Source organism: Mesoplodon bidens (assembly GCF_964165515.1).
Source record: "Mesoplodon bidens genome assembly, chromosome: 6".
In the NCBI taxonomy this organism is placed as follows: Eukaryota; Metazoa; Chordata; class Mammalia; order Artiodactyla; family Ziphiidae; genus Mesoplodon; species Mesoplodon bidens.
The window spans coordinates 8,078,363-8,097,057 of NC_138162.1; the positions used below are offsets into that span (position 1 = coordinate 8,078,363).

General features: G+C 55.4%; 2 protein-coding genes across 3 annotated transcripts in view; both read left to right on the forward strand.

Moving 5' to 3' along the window:
- Positions 1-12,807, forward strand: part of SH2D3C (SH2 domain containing 3C) — a 32,338-nt gene extending 19,531 nt beyond the window's left edge. For both annotated transcript variants that reach the window (XM_081237609.1, XM_081237610.1), the window contains 9 exons: positions 2,250-2,378; positions 3,714-4,168; positions 5,471-5,595; positions 7,102-7,625; positions 8,546-8,661; positions 9,229-9,400; positions 10,217-10,328; positions 10,698-10,904; positions 12,214-12,807. In XM_081237609.1, coding sequence (XP_081093735.1) covers positions 2,250-2,378; positions 3,714-4,168; positions 5,471-5,595; positions 7,102-7,625; positions 8,546-8,661; positions 9,229-9,400; positions 10,217-10,328; positions 10,698-10,904; positions 12,214-12,389 — 2,016 coding nt within the window. In that variant the 3' untranslated portion in view covers positions 12,390-12,807. The remainder of the gene's footprint in view (positions 1-2,249; positions 2,379-3,713; positions 4,169-5,470; positions 5,596-7,101; positions 7,626-8,545; positions 8,662-9,228; positions 9,401-10,216; positions 10,329-10,697; positions 10,905-12,213) is intronic.
- A 1,590-nt stretch (positions 12,808-14,397) lies between these two features.
- Positions 14,398-18,668, forward strand: TOR2A (torsin family 2 member A). The gene is made up of 5 exons (XM_081236770.1): positions 14,398-14,613; positions 15,222-15,487; positions 16,231-16,406; positions 17,679-17,806; positions 18,136-18,668. The coding sequence occupies exons 1-5, from the start codon at positions 14,463-14,465 to the stop codon at positions 18,378-18,380; spliced, it is 966 nt and encodes a 321-aa protein (XP_081092896.1). The 5' UTR covers positions 14,398-14,462; the 3' UTR covers positions 18,381-18,668.
- Positions 18,669-18,695: the final 27 nt, after the last annotated feature.

Sequence of the window (18,695 nt, forward strand, 5' to 3'; positions counted from 1 at the left end):
CCCTCTTCCCCACACCTGATCAATGGTTGTGTAAACACTCTTCCCCCAATTCCCATCCCCACACCCCACCCTTCCCTGCCATTGCCTGGAAAACACTAGGCCATCTCCACGCAGTGGATGGAACCTGCCCCAACACTTTAGAACCCTTCTGCAGCTCTGCTGTGGCCTCTGGGTAAACCCCAGCTCCCCAAGGCAGCCTCACAGCCCTGCCGTGCCTGCCCCTGCCACCCCCAGCCCTTTCGAAGCTTCTCCTCCCGCCCCCCCAGGGCCTTGGCTCTGCCTACAGGGCCCTGACTCTGCCACTGTCTTCCCAGAGCTCTTACCTGCCCACCTGCCTGTCCCCACCCTGATGCTTTTGCTTGGCTCCATCAGGCCTCAGTGGAGATGTCACCTCTTCAGGGACTCCCTGACCAGATGAGGAGGGACATGCTCCTCCGCCCCTGGAGCTCCCTGTGCGTCTCTGAACATCCAGAGATCCTGGGATTGCTTGTCAGTACCTGTGTGGCTCCCCCAGGACAGAGGCCGCCTGTCCTGATGACCTTGGGCTCAGCCCCTGGCACAGGACCTGTCCCAGAGTAGGGGTTCAGTGTTGAAATAATGGAGTCAGAGACTCTAGATATCTCTGAGGCTGGGAACCAGGATGTCTTGGCAGCAGTGTAGACTGAGGTAAGTCAAGGCAGTGGGAGCAGAGGGGTGGAGAATGGAGCAGCAGGGTTAGGCTCCGAGAGCTGTGAAAGGTCAGAGGAGGCAGGGGCTGGACTAGAGGACGCTGGACGCTGGTGAGGAGTGGGTCCTGGGGAGAGATTGCCCTTTAGTGCCCCCCTTCATCTGTCCTGCTGCCTGGCCAGGTCTGGGCCATATCTATCCGTCCTGGACCAGCCATCATTGCGGTCTGGAATTGGGGGAAGGGAGAGGAAGCAATGTCACATGTTCTGGCAGTGACAAGGACATCTGTGGGCTAGTCGCAGTGCTCTGGAGTATTGCCTCCTTTCATCCTTGCAATCCTGTGAAGCAGGTTCTGCAATTGTTCCCATTTTACAGAGGAAGAAACTGAGGCCCGGGGAACTCACAAGACAGCCAGGATTGGGCTGGGCTTCATGATGGGGGCACACCTGGCAGCAGGGGCTCCCCTCCCTCTTAGGCCTCCAACCCCAGGCCACAGTAACCAGGAAACCAGGAATCTCCCCCTTGGGCAGGTGGAAGGGGGCGTCCTGAGCATTATCTCCAGTGAGTGACCTCGGGCTTCCCTGCTGGGCTGCAGTTTCCCCATCTAGCAAGGATTGCTTGAGACAGCAAGGAAGAAAGGGCTTTGGGAACTGTAGAGGACATCACAGGTGTCTTTAGGCAGCGGGGTGCTCTGCTACCGTGTTTGTAGCTGCCTCCTCGACGCCTGTGTAAGTCACTGTCCCAGAATGTATCCTCATGCATTCAGCCCTGTTTTTGTCCATGCTTTTGCCTGGGTACCTGCTGTGTTATATACGTTTAGAAATCCTCCCTCCCTCCACTTCAAGACCAGTTTGGTGTCTTTGGTGCAGAATGAGTGTTTGTGATTGCCATCTCCTCCAGGAAGTCTTCCTGGACCACTCCACCTGGCCTAGACTTTGTCTCCTCCCTTTGAAAAGCTACTCGGCTCTTTGCCGCTGTCCAGTGTTGTGGTGCTGACCTCAAATGCTCATGTTGCTTTTTAAAAATATTTATTTATTTATTTGGCTGCGTCAGGTCTTAGTTGCAGCGCACAGGATTCTCTCTAGTTGTGGCATGCGGGCTCAGTAGTTGTAGTGCACGGGCTCTCTTGTTGTGGCACGCAAGCTCTAAAGCGCGCTCTTAGTTGCCCCACGGCCGAGCTGCCCCGCGTCATGTGGGATCTTAGTTCCCTGACCAGGGATCGAACCTGCATCTTCTGCATTGGAAGGTGGATTCTTAACCACTGGACCACCAGGGAAGTCCCTCAAATGCTCATGTCGCTTTTGCCTCCCCTCTTAGACTAGGAGCTTCCTTGAGGACAGGTTTATTTATTGACTTATCTACCCTGGCACATAGTTCAGAGCCTAGAACACAGTAGGCACTTTTTGGTGGATTTAATTGAGATTCCGTTACTCCTGCTGGGGTAGGGACTCCTGTGTGAGGAGCTGTGCCTAAGTGTTCCCAGGGTCCCAGGATGGAATGAGTTCACCTGGGGTGGTGGCGGTTGGGAGGGAAGGAGGAAGGCACTTCAGTTTGGATGCCAACTTTTGCTGTCTCCTGCCCAGTTCTCCAAGGAGAAGTACATCCTGGACTCATCGCCTGAGAAATTGCACAAGGAGTTGGAGGAAGAGCTCAAACTCAGCAGCACAGATCTCCGCAGCCACGCCTGGTACCATGGCCGCATCCCCCGTGAGGTGAGCGGGCCCTGAGCTGAGACCTCAGCCCTAGACCCACCGCCTCGGCCAGCCCCAGCCCAGAGAAGCTCTGACTATTGTTTGGTGGGTTCAATCCGAGTAGCCTGGGATGAAGTCTAGTTCTGCCCTTTACTGACTGTGTGACCTTGAACAAGTCACTTCACCTCTCTGAGCCCCAGTTTCCTTATCTATAAGATGGAGGATAATAATAGTGCCTACCTTAAAGGTTGGTTGTGAGAATTAAATGAACTAATAATGCATGTGAAGTTCTTTTTTTTTTTTTTTTTTTTTGCGTTACGTGGGCCTCTCACTGCTGTGGCCTCTCCCGTTGCGGAGCACAGGCTCCGGACGCGCAGGCTCAGCGGCCATGGCTCACGGGCCCAGCCGCTCTGCGGCACGTGGGATCTTCCCGGACCGGGGCACGAACCCGTGTCCCCTGCATCGGCAGGCGGACTCTCAACCACTGCGCCACCAGGGAAGCCCACATGTGAAGTTCTTAACACGATGTCTGACATGCAGTGAGCTCAATGAACATTGCCCTTTATGGTGGTGGTTGTTATTATTACTACGATTATTTTTACTGTTATTGTTATAGGTCTATACATCAGCCTCTTGTGTGTTTGGTCAGTGCATATCAGTCCTTAGGCTACTCAATTTTAACAAAGTTGAATTTCTGGGCTGAGGCTAATAGTCACCTGTTCCCTTTTACATTCATGCTGTAAATCTTTGTCAAGTATCAGCTCTGTCAGGCCCTGTTCTGGGCACCAAGGATGCAGAGATAAAATAGGTGGTGGCTTCCCTTGAGGGCTGGTATCCCAGGGTAGGGGTTGACAGGCAGGCAGACCGTCAGAGCCCAGTGAGAGAAGTGCAAGAATGGAGTACCCAGCAGGGAGTGTGGGCTGCCCCGAGGAAGGGGTGCTGAGGAGGGAGGCCATTGTGAGATGGATAGGAGTTCACCAGGTGGACAGGATGGGAAGGATGTTCCAGGCAGAGAAAGTAGCTTGAGGTTCAAAGGCCCAGAGATGTGCCAGAGCACTGGGTGTTTGGAGGCATGAGGACTGAGAATCCACTCTGCCCAACGTGAGACCTGAGAAGGAGCAGGTCTGAGACCTGAGTTTCAGATCATGGCGACTCCCATCCCAGGGTGTTATGTCCTCCCATGGCTGAGCCTCTGTTCCCCGGACCCAGGGCCTCTGGCTGAGTTGCACCCTCTGAATCTGGGTCCGAGGGTGCAACTCCCAAGCTTCAGATATCTCTGTTCACTGTGTCCCCCAGATCCCGGGTCTGGCCCTCTCTGCCCCTGCCCTGCTCCAGCCTGACCCTTGCCTCTCGCAGGTCTCTGAGACCCTGGTGCAGCGCAATGGTGACTTCCTCATCCGGGACTCGCTCACCAGCCTGGGCGACTATGTGCTCACCTGCCGCTGGCGCAACCAGGCCTTGCACTTCAAGATCAACAAGGTGGTGGTGAAGGCGGGTGAGAGCTACACCCACATCCAGTACCTGTTCGAGCAGGAGAGCTTCGACCACGTGCCGGCCCTTGTGCGGTATCACGTGGGCAGCCGCAAGGCTGTGTCAGAGCAGAGTGGCGCCATCATCTACTGCCCTGTCAACCGCACCTTCCCGCTGCGCTACCTGGAGGCCTGCTATGGCCTGGGCCAGGGCGGTGGCAAGGCCGCCAGCCCCGCCAGCCCCTCAGGCCCCAAGGGCAGCCACATGAAGCGGCGCAGCGTCACCATGACCGACGGGCTCACCGCCGACAAGGTCACCCGCAGTGATGGCTGCCCCACCAGGTGAGTGAGAACCTATGCTAGGCCTCAGGCTCCCCATCTGTCAAATGGGGGTGTTGGTAATGAGAGTGCTGGTGAGAAAGGGGAGGCCCAGTCCCACGGGTCTGAGGTGCTATGACTGCCCTGGAGCCTTGGTGTGCAGGGAAGAACAGGAGGAAGCTCAGGCTGTGCTGAGTAGAAGTCTGGAGCGCAGGTTGCCATCCCAGCTCTGCTACAACTAGCTGTGCACCCTTGGCCCTGGCATTCCTCCTCTCTTGCCTCCACGTTCCTACCTATAAAAGGCCCTCACTCAGAAAGCCCTCTCTGGCCTAGGGGGAGCCCTGGGTGCTGTCCTGTCCCAGGCAGGGGCCTGGTCCTTGTTGCCAGCCCACCCCACCCCACCAAACTAGGCCAAGGTGGGCATCAGAGCAGAGGGCTTTGCAGGATGCAAGCCATTGCACAGGGAATGGAATGTTCTCAGCGACATTTTTGATGACACCCAGTTGTCTGGGGCTAGGTGACACCAGGCCCTGATCCCAGGAAAAGCCACAGCAGCCAATCATTCCTGAGGCCCTACTGTGTACCTAGCCCTCTCCTGGTGCTCTTGTGCCCAACTTCAGTGACTCCCACGTCCCCCTGGGAGGTGGCTTCTGTCCATGCCCCCACTTTGTAGGTGAGGAAGTAGGCTTGGAAAGGGGCAGCCGCTTGCTAGAGAGTGGTAGGACCCAGATTCTAACCCAGGCCCTCAACTCCGAAGTCTGTGCCCCTAGTTTCTATGGCCTCCCTGGCTGTTTGCAGCAAGACCTGCCATCCTGTGCCACCAGCACTTGGATAGGTCCCATTTCCCTGGGCCTGGGCTGGGTGCTGTCAGCCAAGGAATTGCTGGTTGGATACCCTGTGGGGAGTAGCCACTTGGCCTGTGGTTTGGAACCAGTGATCAAAACGGTGCCAGGATCCACAGGCCATGTGTGCCCAAGGCATCCTGGGTATAGTATGGGAGCAGTAAGGAGGGGCCAGGCTGGTGGGCCTGGCTCCCTTGGCCTGCCCACCTTTCCTGCTAGCCCCTCTCCCCAGACTGTTCTGCAAGTTGGGGGCAAGGTTCCCAGGGAAGAGAACAGTTGTGCAGGTTGTGGACTGCACAAGCCTTTCCTCCTCTGGGCTTTAGTTTTTGTACCTGTCAGTTGGGAGGTTGGACTTGATCATCTCCAAGCCTTTTCTGCCTTTGAGGTTCAGCAGATCTTGGATGGAGGCAGAGGTGGGGGTCCTAATACTAGCTGAGGACCCTGACCTCTGGGCTCTCTGCTCATGAAGGTGTCTGATCCACAGCACATCACTGCCCCACCCCCGGGAATCCATCCGCAACTGTGCACTCAGCATGGACCAGATCCCAGACCTGCACTCTCCTGTGTCCCCCATCTCTGAGAGCCCCAGCTCCCCTGCCTATAGTACCGGTATGTCCAGCGGAGGGGGTAGGGGCAGGTGGGGGGATCTGGTGGGAGTAGCCTTGTGTGCGCACGTGTGCGCTACCTTTGACGACTTCTGTTATAGTACGTGATCATGTGTGTTTCTACCTCTTTTCTGAGAGTAATGCCCTGCAAGAGCTGACACTAAAAACTTGCCAGCAGAACTATCGATGTTGACATGCAAAACATATCCATGGCTTGTTCATTCTGCAACGACTCATTGAGTCCCTGTTGGGTACCAGGCACTGTGCCTATGGTTTCCAGTGCATTCTCCTGAATGTTACTGAATCTGGCTCCAGTGCTGTGAAGTGCGTGTGGTCAGCAACACTCAGCCCCCGTTGGTCAAGTGCCCCCTGTGTGGTGCTCTGCCAGGCCCTGCATCGGCTGGGACTTAACGCGTCCCGGATTCCAAATGGTGGGCTCAAACCAGACGCGTCATGCTTGCTTTAGTCTTTTAAATAGACTTTTTCAGAAAAGTTCTAGATTCACAGCAAAATTGAGCAGGAAGCACAGAGCTCTGTGCCTTTTTTAAATACAAAGAAAATTTCTACTGTAGAAACATGCCACTAGTTCATTTCTGGAAGAAAACAAGTATTTTCAACAGGCCATACTGCATATTGTCCACCTGGCAGGAAAAGCTCGCAGACAGAGGTGCATCCCGGGAGGAACCTTTGCTGGGAGACACTGTTGCCATGTTGCTGTCTATATGGGTTGTCACAAGTTCTTCTCTAAACACAGGCCTGCCAGCTTGTCATAACTGCCAACTTGCCTTCAGAACAACACCCTTGGGTGTAAATGTTAAAATGCCTTGCCACAAATTATTTATCGGACAATTTCTAAGCAGCACGGCTCAGGGAAGTACCCAGGAGTGAGGACTTAACACCTGGTTTTAAATCCCAGCTCTATGCTTTGCTGGCTGGGTGACCTCAGGCAGGTCAGCTGGCCTCTCTGAGCCTCAGTTTTCTCATCTGGAGAATGGGGATCATAAAAATACCGACGCACAGGATGTTGAGAAGGTTAAACGGACTAATGTGCAGAGAAGGATCTCGCAGCCAGTAAGAGCTCAATAAACATCGCCTCTAATTTTGGATGATGGTTACTGTTTTGACCAGTATATCTCCAGCATGTCACCAGTTCCCAGGACACATGAACTCAATAAATCATTAGTACTAATTCATTGAGAAATAATTCCATACGATGAACTCCAGCAAGCACTTAGCTTCTCTGAATCACGGAAAGCTCCATGTAGCTCCGTCGTTCCCCTAGGCTATAGCAGCCTTAGGGTAGGAAAGTGAGACTCCCGGGGTCCAGGTAATTTCAGAGTACCACTGAGAGCAGGTCAGTGTGCCAGTCTGCTGGGCTGGGCCTGGGTCCAGGGAGGTGGGGCTCTCACCCATGTAGGGTGAATGGAGCCTGTCCTTTGAGAAGGGGGTGGGGGAACCTCACGGCGTGGGGAGTCATGGAAACTAGTCCTCTCTCTTTATCTCCCTGCAGTGACCCGTGTCCACACCGCCCCTGCCGCCCCCTCAGCCACAGTGCTGCCTGCCTCCCCTGTCACCCGCCGCTCCAGTGAACCCCAGCTGTGTCCTGGAAGTGCCGGGGAGTCGGACAAGGGCCCTTACTCCAGCCCCTCCCACACCCGCTGCAAGGCCTCCCCATCACCGTCGCTCAGTAGCTACAGCGACCCGGACTCTGGCCATTACTGCCAGCTCCAGCCTCCTGTCCATGGCAGCCGAGAGTGGGCAGCAGCTGAGGCCTCCAGCCGCCAGGCCAGGAGCTATGGGGAGAGGCTTAAGGAACTGTCAGAAAATGGGGCCCCCGAAGGGGACTGGGGTAGGACCTTCACAATCCCCATTGTGGAAGCCACCTCTTCCTTCAACCCGGCTACCTTCCAGTCACTACTGATCCCCAAAGATAACCGGCCACTGGAGATGGGCCTCCTGCGTAAGGTCAAGGAGCTGCTGGCAGAGGTCGATGCCCGGACGCTGGCCCAGCACGTCACCAAGGTTGACTGCCTGGTAGGTGCTGGGTGTGCACTGGGGCAGGAGCAGCACCTCCATCCTCTGGCTTTGGGACAGGGGTCAGGGTGGTGAGGACCTGGCCCCAAATTCCCAAGTGTAGCGAATGGGCCTGGATTCTGACTTCATGGCCGTCCTTCACCTGCTGTGTGACTCTGACTAATCACTTCACCTGGGCCCCAATTTTCTCCTTTAAAAAAAGCAAAAACTGAGATATTCTTGCTTCCTCCAGATGTCAGTGTGGCACTGGAACCGAGGAGTCCTGAAAGCCAGTGGCGTCTGGCTGCCTGGGACACTTTCTGAGCCTGGTGAAAGTCAGTCTGGCTGGTCCAGGGAATACAAAAGGCCCGACTTCCCGTCCCCACCCCCCCTAGTGGACAAAACTCATTGCCTAGGTCCGTAAATTGTTAATGCCTGGGCCTTTGCTTTGAATGAATCTTGACCATCTAAGGACCCTGACTTGCTCTCAGTCTCAGTTTCTCTCTCTGAAGTTTGTGGCGGGAGGGCACTGACTGCTTGGTTGCACTGGTCTCTGAGCTCAAGAAGCAAGAAAAGAAACAGTGCTGAGAGGTAGCTCTGTGAAGAGTGCTAGGCGTGAAGGGAGCAGCCCTGGGTTCTAGGCCCACTGTGTGACCTTGGACAAGCCCTTTCCCCATCGGACCTCAGGTTTGCCTTCTGGAACAAGGGTGTCTTGGGCACCTCTGGCCCATGTCACCTCTGGGCATTTTCCCATTTACCCCGCGTTTCACAGATGGGGAGAATGAGGCTCATTTTGCTCCATGTCAGAGGGTTAGCAGTAGAGCTGGAATTCAAACCCTGCCTCCCGGCCAGGCTGCCCTCCAAGAGAAAGCTCCCTGACTCCCAGATGGCTTGAGCTAGCCATGACAGAAAATTAATCAGCCCTCTGGGCGTCCTTGTAGGTTGCTAGGATACTGGGCGTTACCAAGGAGATGCAGACCCTAATGGGAGTCCGCTGGGGCATGGAGCTGCTCACTCTCCCCCATGGCCGGCAGCTACGACTAGACCTGCTGGAAAGGTAAGGCGAGTACACAAGGGGACTCACGGGGAACCCCCTGGGCTACCGCGCGGCCCTTCGCTGTGGCCGATTGGCCAATCACAGTCTCTCACCCCGGCTCCCAGGGGTTCTGGCCACGCCCCCTATCCCATTGACCAATCGCTCCTTCTCCATATCCAGCTCCAAGTAATCTTGGTTTCCCAAAGACCGAGTCCTTTATCTCCGAATTCACACTTTGCATTCTCTTGACCGATCACAATCCGTGAGCCTTGGCCCTCTCATCAGCTCTGGCTTCTCTCCTTTTCTTTCTTAGAACAGCTCTACCAGATGATTTCCGATGATTTCCGCTGATCGGTCACAAGCCTCTCAGCCTGGCGCTCTAGGGCCTCTGGCCCCGCCTCCTGACTTATACTGACCAATCAGAAGCCCTTAGCTTTGCTTTTCCTCACTCTGGCCGCGCCCCCTAATCTCATTGACCCTTTACAATCTCTCGCTTTTGGCTCTGCCCTCCGCCCCTCAGCTCTCAACCACAAGGAAGCCCAACCCTAGGTCCCTGGCCCCGCCCCTCTGACCTGGCTGCTCCGACAGGTTCCACACCATGTCCATCATGCTGGCCGTGGACATCCTGGGCTGCACGGGCTCCGCTGAGGAACGGGCAGCTCTTCTGCACAAGACCATCCAGCTGGCGGCCGAGCTTCGGGGGACCATGGGCAACATGTTCAGCTTCGCTGCAGTCATGGGCGCCCTGGATATGGCCCAGGTACTGAGGGGCCCACGTAGAGCTGGGCATAAGCTAGTCTATGTCCGGAGGAGCCCTAGGATGTGTTCCTTTGGGATAGCTGTATATTGAATCAGGGAGAACTTTGTGACCTTCTAGGCAGCATTGGTGACAGGGTAACTGGGAGAACTGAGTCCTTTAAGTGCTGACCTGCTCCCAGACAAAGTCTTCCCTTTTCCCCGCTCTCAGTTTCCCTACCTGTAAAATGAATGAGGAGCATTATATGAGTTTAAAGAATAAATATAAAACGGCACTCATTTGGCAAGCACTGACTATATGCTAGGTGCTACATCGAGTACTTTAGAAGCACCAATTCCTCAAAAAAAAATCTCATGAAGGGAGTGCCTTTATTGTTCTCATTTCACTTATGGAGAAACTGAGGCCGAGCAGTACTTATCTAAAGTCACATTCAGAGGCTGAAAAAGTTGGGATTCAAACTAGGTCTGTCTAATTTCACAGCCCGGACCTCATCCACACTCCACTTCCTCTCCTTTGCCTTGTCAACAGTGACAGCAGGATCCCAGAGCAGTGGCTCAACTCCCAGCTCTGCCACTTATTTTTGGAATGACCTTGGGCAAGTCATTCCCCTCTCTGAGCCTTAGTTCCCTCATCTGTAAAATGGGTTGTTGGGAGAGCTTCATGGGAAATGTGGGAAAAGCAGTCAGCACTGTCCCAGATTCATGAATGGTGATTATACTAATAATTATTATCCCGCATCTGGGTGTCCGCTTGGCAGAGTGGCCTGTGGCCCCAGCAGGCCCCTTCCCTGGCCGGTCGCTCACAGTCTGGTCTCCCCAGATTGCCCGGCTGGAGCAGACATGGGTGACTCTGCGGCAGCGACACACAGAGGGAGCCATCCTCTACGAGAAGAAGCTCAAGCCATTTCTCAAGAGCCTCAATGAAGGCAAAGGTACCTCTCCCACCTTGCTATGTGACTTTGGACAGGTTCCAGCCCTCTCTGGGCCAGCAAAGACTCTCCCAGTGGGGAGGATGATGAGGGCTTGACTGAGCTTTGTGCAGGCTGTTCCCGCACTCACTTTCTGCATCTGGCAACCGTGTATGCCACGTCCAGGTCCAGCCTCAGCCCCTGAGCTTGGCCAAGGCTGCAGTGGGTTCAGCTGGAGGAATCCGAAGGGTTTGTCTCAGGAGTCAGAATCCCTGGGGGCTCTCTCTGGGACCTCAGGCAGGCCCTTTGCCCTAAAACATCCTTGGTTTCTGGGACCGCAGTGGATGGCTGGGCCCTCGGAGACCTCTGAGCACTGTGTGTCCCTCCCTGCAGAAGGCCCGCCGCTGAGCAGCACCACATTTCCTCACGTGCTGCCGCTCATCACTCTGCTGGAGTGTGACTCCGCCCCGGCCGAGGGCCCCGAGCCCTGGGGCAGCACGGAGCACGGCGTGGAGGTGGTGCTGGCCCACCTGGAGGCTGCCCGCACTGTGGCACACCACGGCGGCCTGTATCACACCAATGCCGAGGTCAAGCTGCAGGGTGAGTCATGGGTCACAGCTGGGGGCGATCCTGCCAGCCTGGGCCTCCCTCCACTTGACTTGCTCTCCCCTCTCCTCCAAACACCCCCTCACATTTCTCCATCCCTCTTTCCTGCATGCTTCCCTGACTTCTTTTTCTCACCCCTTTTCTTCACTTATTCAGCAGTCTGACAAGCAGTTGTTAGTGGCAGGCACCAGGTTGGGTGCGGGGGACAAAGAGATGATTCAAAGAGCACCATAGCTGTGTATTTTAGCTTCTCTGAGCCTCAGCTTTCTCATCTGTGAAGTGGGCATCCTAACAGGCCTACTTTACAAGGTGTTTACAAAGCACTCGGCCTGGGGCCCTGGGGCTGAGGCAGACCTGCCCTGCCTTCAAGGAGCTCACAGTCTAGTCAAAAAGTAGAACTCCTGGGCTTCCCTGGTGGCACAGTAGTTAAGAATCCACCTGCCAATGCAGGGGACATGGGTTCGAGCCCTGGTCCAGGAAGATCCCACATGCCGCGGAGCAACTAAGCTCGCAAGCCACAACTATTGAGCCTGCGCTCTAGAGCCCACGAGCCAGAACTCCTGAAACTGCACACCTAGAGCCCGTGCTCCACAACAAGAGAAGCCACCGCAATGAGAAGCCCGCACACCACAACGAAGAGTAGCCCCCGCTCACCGCAGCTAGAGAAAGCCCGCGCACAGCAACAAAGACCCAACACAGCCAAAAATAAATAAAATAAAGTAAATAAATTTAAAAAAAAGTAGAACTCCTCCTTGTGGAAGGAGCAGAGAGATAATGTCTTCAGATAATCCACCTTTTACTTTTCTAGGCAGTATTTAAGTCACGAAATTTCTCTGTAGACCAATTGGAAATAACAGCTGAGCAAAACCAAGATAAAACACCAACAATTTCCTGGAGGTAAATGCCGTGAGCATCTGGCATATGTCTTTCCTGCCTTCCTTCTTCAGAAAGGACAAAAAAGAAACTATTTTTTTACATTTACTTACAAAATGTATATACATTTCTTAGGAAAACTTTTGGAATTTACAGAAAAATACAAAAGAGAAAAGAAAAATCTCCCCCCCCAAATTAATTTTAATATTTTATCTTCTAGTCATTTTTAAATTGTATGTTGCAAATAGTAGGACAAAGACTGGGTGCTAAACTGCTTGGTCACGTTCATCAGCAAACCTTGTGGGATCCCTGGTGGAGGTGGGGGGAGGTCCCTTGGAATGAGGCCCTGAGGCATGTGGTGGCTCCGAGCGGGAGTCCCAGCCTCCGCAGCTGGATGGTGGTTCCCTGACCCCTGTGCCCCACCCTGCAGGGTTCCAGGCCCGGCCAGAGCTCCTCGAGGTGTTCAGCACCGAGTTCCAGATGCGCCTCCTCTGGGGCAGCCAGGGCGCCAGCAGCAGCCAGGCCCGGCGCTATGAGAAGTTCGACAAGGTCCTCACTGCCCTGTCCCACAAACTGGAGCCTGCCGTCCGCTCCAGCGAGCTGTGACCCCCATGGACCCTTCCCCTCTGCAGCTGCGGGCAGCAACAGAGACAGAAGGGCACAGACCTTTCCCCAGAGCACCCCAGGGACACTGTGATCAGCCCGAGAACGTTCTGGGTTCAACTCCAGGATCTCCCTTGCACCTCCAGGGTCCTACGTGGACCCTGGGCTCCATCCCACCTGCTACTCACCAAGTTTTCCTTCAGGAAGAACTGGAACCCCTGTTTCTCCCTCCAGCTCCTGCTTCTCCCCTTCCTGCGGAGGTGCCCTGTGTTTGAGCCACGGGAGGCTTCTCACACCTCCTCACTCTTCTCCAGGCACCTGCCCCCGCCCCCTCACTGACACCAATGCCTCCCTCTGGCTGTAAATACATCTGTCTGTTCTGTAAATAGATGTACAGAAGCCGTGTTCTTTCTTTCATATAATAAACTTTTATGACTCTTTCTTCTGTCTCTCAGGGGGCTTTGGGGTAGAAGGAAGCATCTTTTCTCAGGTGAAAGGTGGAAAAATTCATTCAACAAATACTTATTTAGCACTTGAAACATTCCAGATTGTACCAGGAGCCAGAGTTACAGCCAATTCTTAAAACCCAGTCCCTGTTCTGGGGGACCTCACAGACCAGAGGGAAGATAAACAACTAATTCCAACCAGTAGGAGAAATACTGACCTGACCTGCTCCTTCCGCATTCCCTGCTCCAGGAGCCACAGCAAAGCATCCGGCAAATGTACAACCCAGGATCCTAGATGTTTGGGTGGAAGGGCTTTATGAAATCTAAGATTCCAGCTCCCCTCAGGAAAACAGAACTGGAGGGAGAAGGGACTTGCCCTGGGTCACAGCAGCAGAATGAGGAAGGCTGGAACCTGGGTGTCCTCGCCTGGAGTTCTTTCCTTTTCTCAACAGTAGGAACTACTAATTTCTTTTCAAGTTTTGAAACGTGGCCCCAGAAGTCTTCGTGTGTGTGTGTGTGTGTGTGCGCGCGCGCGTGCGTGTGTGTGTGTGTGTGTGTGTGTCAGGTGGGTGAGGCAGGAAATCTTTGAGGAGGGCCATGAAGGCAGTTGTCTTGATTTCGTGGGTAGGGGAGGTAGGCAATGTGAATCAGCATAATTCCAGGCCAGGCTGGAGGCTGGGGAGCCTGTTCGCTGAATTTGAAACATCTGGGGTCCTTTACCTTATGAATCCTTTGACCAAGAGAGGATGGATAACACAGTGCATTAGATCTTTGGCAGAGCCAGACTTGGGCTCAGTTCACTAGCTGGGTGGCATTGGATAAGGGGCTTAACCTGTTGGGCCCTAAGTTCCTCCTCAATAAAATGGGACAGTAACAGAACTGATCCCTTTGGGTTGCTGTTAAAGCACTTAATGAATAGCTGCTAAGTAAGGGACTGCCATGTTTCATACATAACGGATTTTTTTTTTGGCCGCGCCATGTGGCATGCGGGATCCTAGTTCTCTGACCAGGGATCTAACCCGTGCCCCCTGCAGTGGAAGCACGGAGTCTTAACAATTGGACCTGGGAAGTCCCATAATGTATTTTCAGTGATCATTTATTGATTATTTTGTGAGCCAAAACACTTCACGTGCCTGTACCTCACTGAAATATCACCATTCCTCTATATGACAGGTACTGTTATCATAAGATATATAAGGCACCTAACGTTAACGGTACATAGTAGGTGCTCACCAAAAGCTATTAGCTCTCTTTTATCATATAAAAGAAAAAGAGCACAGAAAAGGTGTTTTGCAAGGTGTAAGGTGCCGCACAAGTTTTTGCTACAGTTTTGTCACCCTTTGTGGTCATAATCCTTCATTATTCTTTCGGAGCTACTGTGATGGTCCCCTAGTTACCGTGGCCATGGAAACTCAGCCCGCAGTCCTGGATTGGACGGTTCGCGGGCTCCCCCTGGAGGCCACCTTCCGGGCCTGCAGCGGGACGACCGGGCGGGCCTTTAAGAGGGGAGAGAAGGGAGCCGGGAGTTGTAGGCCACAGGCGGTGGCTGCCGCGGAGCGATGCATATCGGGAGTTGTAGTTCTCGGGAGAGGAGGTAGGCGGCCGCAAACCCAGCTCCGGCCTCACCCGGATGGCGGCTGTTACGCGCGGCTGCCGGCCCTGGGGCTCGCTCCTCGGGGTGCTCGGGCTGGTCTCGGCCGCGGCCGCCGCCTGGGACCTGACTTCGCTGAGCTGCAACTTCGGCGCCTTCTGCGAATGTGACTTCCGGCCCGACTTCCAGGGTGAGCAGCCGCGGGCGCCCGGACCGGAGCGGCCGGCGGACCGGGGAGCCCTCGGACCCCGGGGGTGCGCCGGGGCCGGACCTGGAGAGTAGAACCGAGGGTGGGACCCCCCAGACTTCCGGACGGCCAGGGCCGGAAGTGGGCCCGGCGTTGAGGGACCCTGAGAGCCTGGGGCACGGGACTTGGGGCGAGGGTTTGGGGATGCCTGTTTGGGGTCCAGGCAGAGCCCTGCCAGGATGGAGAGAGGCCTTTGACAGCAGGGCCTTGGGGGGAAGTTTATACCTCCGCACTGGACTGGCCGTCAAGGAAGAAGCCTGCCTTGGAGATGGGCGTGAGTCTTGGGCAGACCCTCTTGACAGCTCGCGCCCACTTAGGGCTGAGCGCAATCCGGAGGGCCATCTGGTGGGGGCGCTGCTGAGCTGAGTCAGGCCTGAGGGTGTCTCCTGCGGCCGAGACCCCAAGGGCCGCACTCCTTTCCGCAGACAGCCTATAAAAACGTCCCAGAACGCGGATCCCCAGACCAGGTTCCAGACATGACTTCCCTCCTGGACCTCTTCCGTGGCGGGTGTGTGTCCTCAGCTCTGACACTGTCCTTCTTGTGGTCCTAGGTCTGGAGTGTGACCTGGCACAGCACCTGGCAGGCCAGCATTTGGCCAGGGCGCTGGTGGTGAAGGCACTGAAGGCCTTTGTGCAGGATCCAGCCCCCACCAAGCCACTGGTCCTCTCCCTGCATGGCTGGACGGGCACCGGCAAGTCCTATGTCAGCTCCCTGCTGGCACACTACCTCTTCCGGAGTGGCCTCCGCAGCCCCCACGTGCACCACTTTTCCCCAGTCATCCACTTCCCCCACCCCGGCCACCTGGAGCGCTACAAGGTAGGCTGGTTTTGTCCTGGACCAGCATCCGCCTGCACTGTCGAGTGCCGGACCTTAGGGAAGGAGTGAGTCCTGAGCCCAGAGAGGGGAATCACTTGCTCCAGGCCACACAGCCAGTTGAAGCCTCACCCCTCAGGACCCACCCTGAACAAAGCTTGGGGTGGTACCACCCGGCAGGGAGTTCTTGATTTAATTCCTGGGGGCCAATAGTGGCACCTACCTGCCAGGGTTGTTGTGAGGGATGGGGGATTATAGAATTGCAGGTGTTATTTATTGAGCACTTACCTTTGCCAGACAGTCTGCAATATCTTCTCTCTGTAAAGCCTTTAGCCCCAATTTGAGGCTTAGAGTAAGCACTCAGGAAATCCAATTAGCTCTTACTACTGTTGTTGTTGATTGCAAGGTACTTTCCAGGCTAATCTGTTTCAGTTGTCAACTCTGTTGGGAATGTTCAGGGAGCAGGAAGGAGCCTTCCCCCTTTTTTTAGAAAGCGGAAGGAGCCCTGAAAAGGCAGGTGAGAGGCCTGGGTCTGAGTCCCTGTTCTCTTGCTGACTTGCTGTGTGAGCTTGCACAAGTCTCTGCCCCTCTCTGGGCCACAGTTTCACCATCAGTCCCATTAAGGGATTGGTACTCTCTGGGAGACCATATCTTCCTGGGAAGGAGATTAATTCTTGCTTTGGGAAGAAATCTGGGATTGGGGGAGCATCTCCAGGCCCCCTCATACTCTTGCCTTTCTCCCACAGAAGGACCTGAAGAGCTGGGTCCAGGGAAACCTCACTGCCTGCAGCCGCTCTCTCTTCCTCTTCGATGAGATGGACAAGCTGGCGCCAGGCCTGATAGAGGTCCTGAGACCTTTCCTGGGCCCCTCCTGGGTTGTCTATGGGACCAACTATCGCAAAGCTATCTTCATCTTCATCAGGTGGGGCCGGCTTTGCAGTGGGCAGGGTGCAGGGACACTCGTCAGAGGTCTCAGCTCTCCAGTCTTGGCCTGTGGTCCCACAGCAGAATACTGTTCCCCCAGGCCCACTGGGCTTTCCCAAAGTCCCCCACACCCTCACTGGTGACACTGTCGTTCAAGGTGGTTGACTTCCCTTTGACATTCTCAAAGCCCATTCTGGACTCAGTCTCTCTCTCTCTCTTCTTTAAATACATTTTTCTATCTATCTATCTATCTATCTATTTTTGGCTGTGTTGGGTCTTCGTTGCTGTGCGCGGGCTTTCTCTAGTTGCAGCGAGCGGGGGGCTACTCTTCGTTGCGGCACGCGGGCTTCTCATTGCGGTGGCTTCTCTTGTTGCGGAGCACGGGCTCTAGGCACAGGCTCAGTAGTTGCAGCTTGCGGGCTCTAGAGCGCAGGCTCAGTAGTTGTGGTGCACAGGCTTAGCTGCTCCGTGGCATGTGGGATCTTCCCGGACCAGGGCTCGGACCCGTGTCCCCTGCATTGGCAGGCAGGTTCTTAACCACTGCCCACTGTTCCCTGGGCTCAGTCTCTTAATCCTCATTTCTTTGTGGAACCCTGCTGGGTTAAGAGTTTTCCCTCTTTTGTGGCCAAGAGGACACAGGCCTGGGAAAAACAGGACTAGAGTTTCAGTCCCACCTCTAAGAGCCCTAGCTTTGTTTCCTCAGGCAAAACACTTCCCCTCTCTGAGCTCCCACCTCCTCTTCTGAACAACAGGGCCAATCTTTCCTTTTTTTTTTTTTTTTGCGGTACACGGGCCTCTCACTGTTGCGGCCTCTCCCGTTGTGGAGCACAGGCTCCGGACGCGCAGGCTCAGCGGCCATGGCTCACGGGCCCAGCCGCTCCGTGGCATGTGGGATCTTCCCAGACCGGGGCACGAACCTGTGTCCCCTGCATCGGCAGGCGGACTCTCAACCACTGCGCCACCAGGGAAGCCCCAACAGGGCCAATCTTAATGCCCCACTGTCCTCCTAGAGGCTGGGTGAGGGAAAGTCGGTAAGGGACCTAAAAGTGTTCTATAAACTGTAAAGTGCATGACACATACAGGCGAACTTCCAGGGGTCGTGGTTAAGGGCACAAGCTCCGGAGAGGGGAAGTGGTTCCCGGGGTGTTCTGAGTGGGTTTGGCTCCTGCCAGCACTGAGCTGGGCCCCCAGGCTCAGGTCGCGTTAGGTGGCACGTGGGAAGCAAGGGCCACATCCTGTCCTCACTGTCTGCGTCCCCCGTGGTTTTTAGCAACACTGGCGGCGAGCAGATCAACCAGCTGGTGCTGGAGGCATGGCGCAGCCGCCGGGAGCGCGAGGAGATTCACCTGCAGGAGCTGGAGCCCGTTATCTCCCAGGCCGTGCTGGACAACCCAAACCGTGAGTTCGGCCAAGGACCCCCACCCCAGGGTGGTTTCCAGGCTGAGGTCTCACACCCAGATCACACGGAGGGCTGGGCTGGGCTGGGCTCCCTGGGGTGGGCCAGGCTCTCCCAGGTCTGATGCTCTGCCCACTGACCCAGTACTTCCCAGCCCAGGCTTTGGTGCTCTGGGCTGGCAGGCAGCCTCCCCGAGCCCAGCACCTGGAAGGCGCTGGATTAAGACCAGGATTAAGACCAGCCCCGTTCCTGCACTTCCTGCCTTTGGGGGTGGACAGGGCCCAGCTGATCCCCGTGAAGCACAGCCTCTTCCCATCGCTCCTTCCTGCAGATGGCTTCTGGCGCTCGGGCATCATGGAAGAGCATCTCCTGGACGCCCTGGTGCCTTTCCTACCTCTCCAGAGGCACCATGTGCGGCACTGTGTGCTCAATGAGCTGGCCCAGCTGGGCCTGGAGCCAAAGGATGAGGTCGTCCAGGCTGTGCTGGACAGCACCACCTTCTTCCCTGAGGACGAGCAGCTCTTTTCCTCCAATGGCTGCAAGACTGTGGCATCCCGAATCGCCTTCTTCCTCTGACTCTCCAGGCAGCATCTGGCCAGGCCGTGAAGGAAAGCCCTGGGGCCTCTACCAGAGGGTCCCTTGTCCTGTGCCTCCTGGGACCCAGAGTGCAATATGAAGATATGGAGGGCTGTTGGCTAGGCCATGAAACAGAAGGCCAGGGCAGGCCCTGGCCTCTTCACTGGGCTGAGGGCATCTTGGCCTTTGCTTCCTTCCTCAGGGGAACTGCTGGTCACCCCAGAACTTCAATGAGCCTTGACCTCACCCTCCAGCCTGAGCCTTCTTAAAATGTGAATTTTAACTCAGGGACGGTGGCTCGTGGCTGCTCCCTCC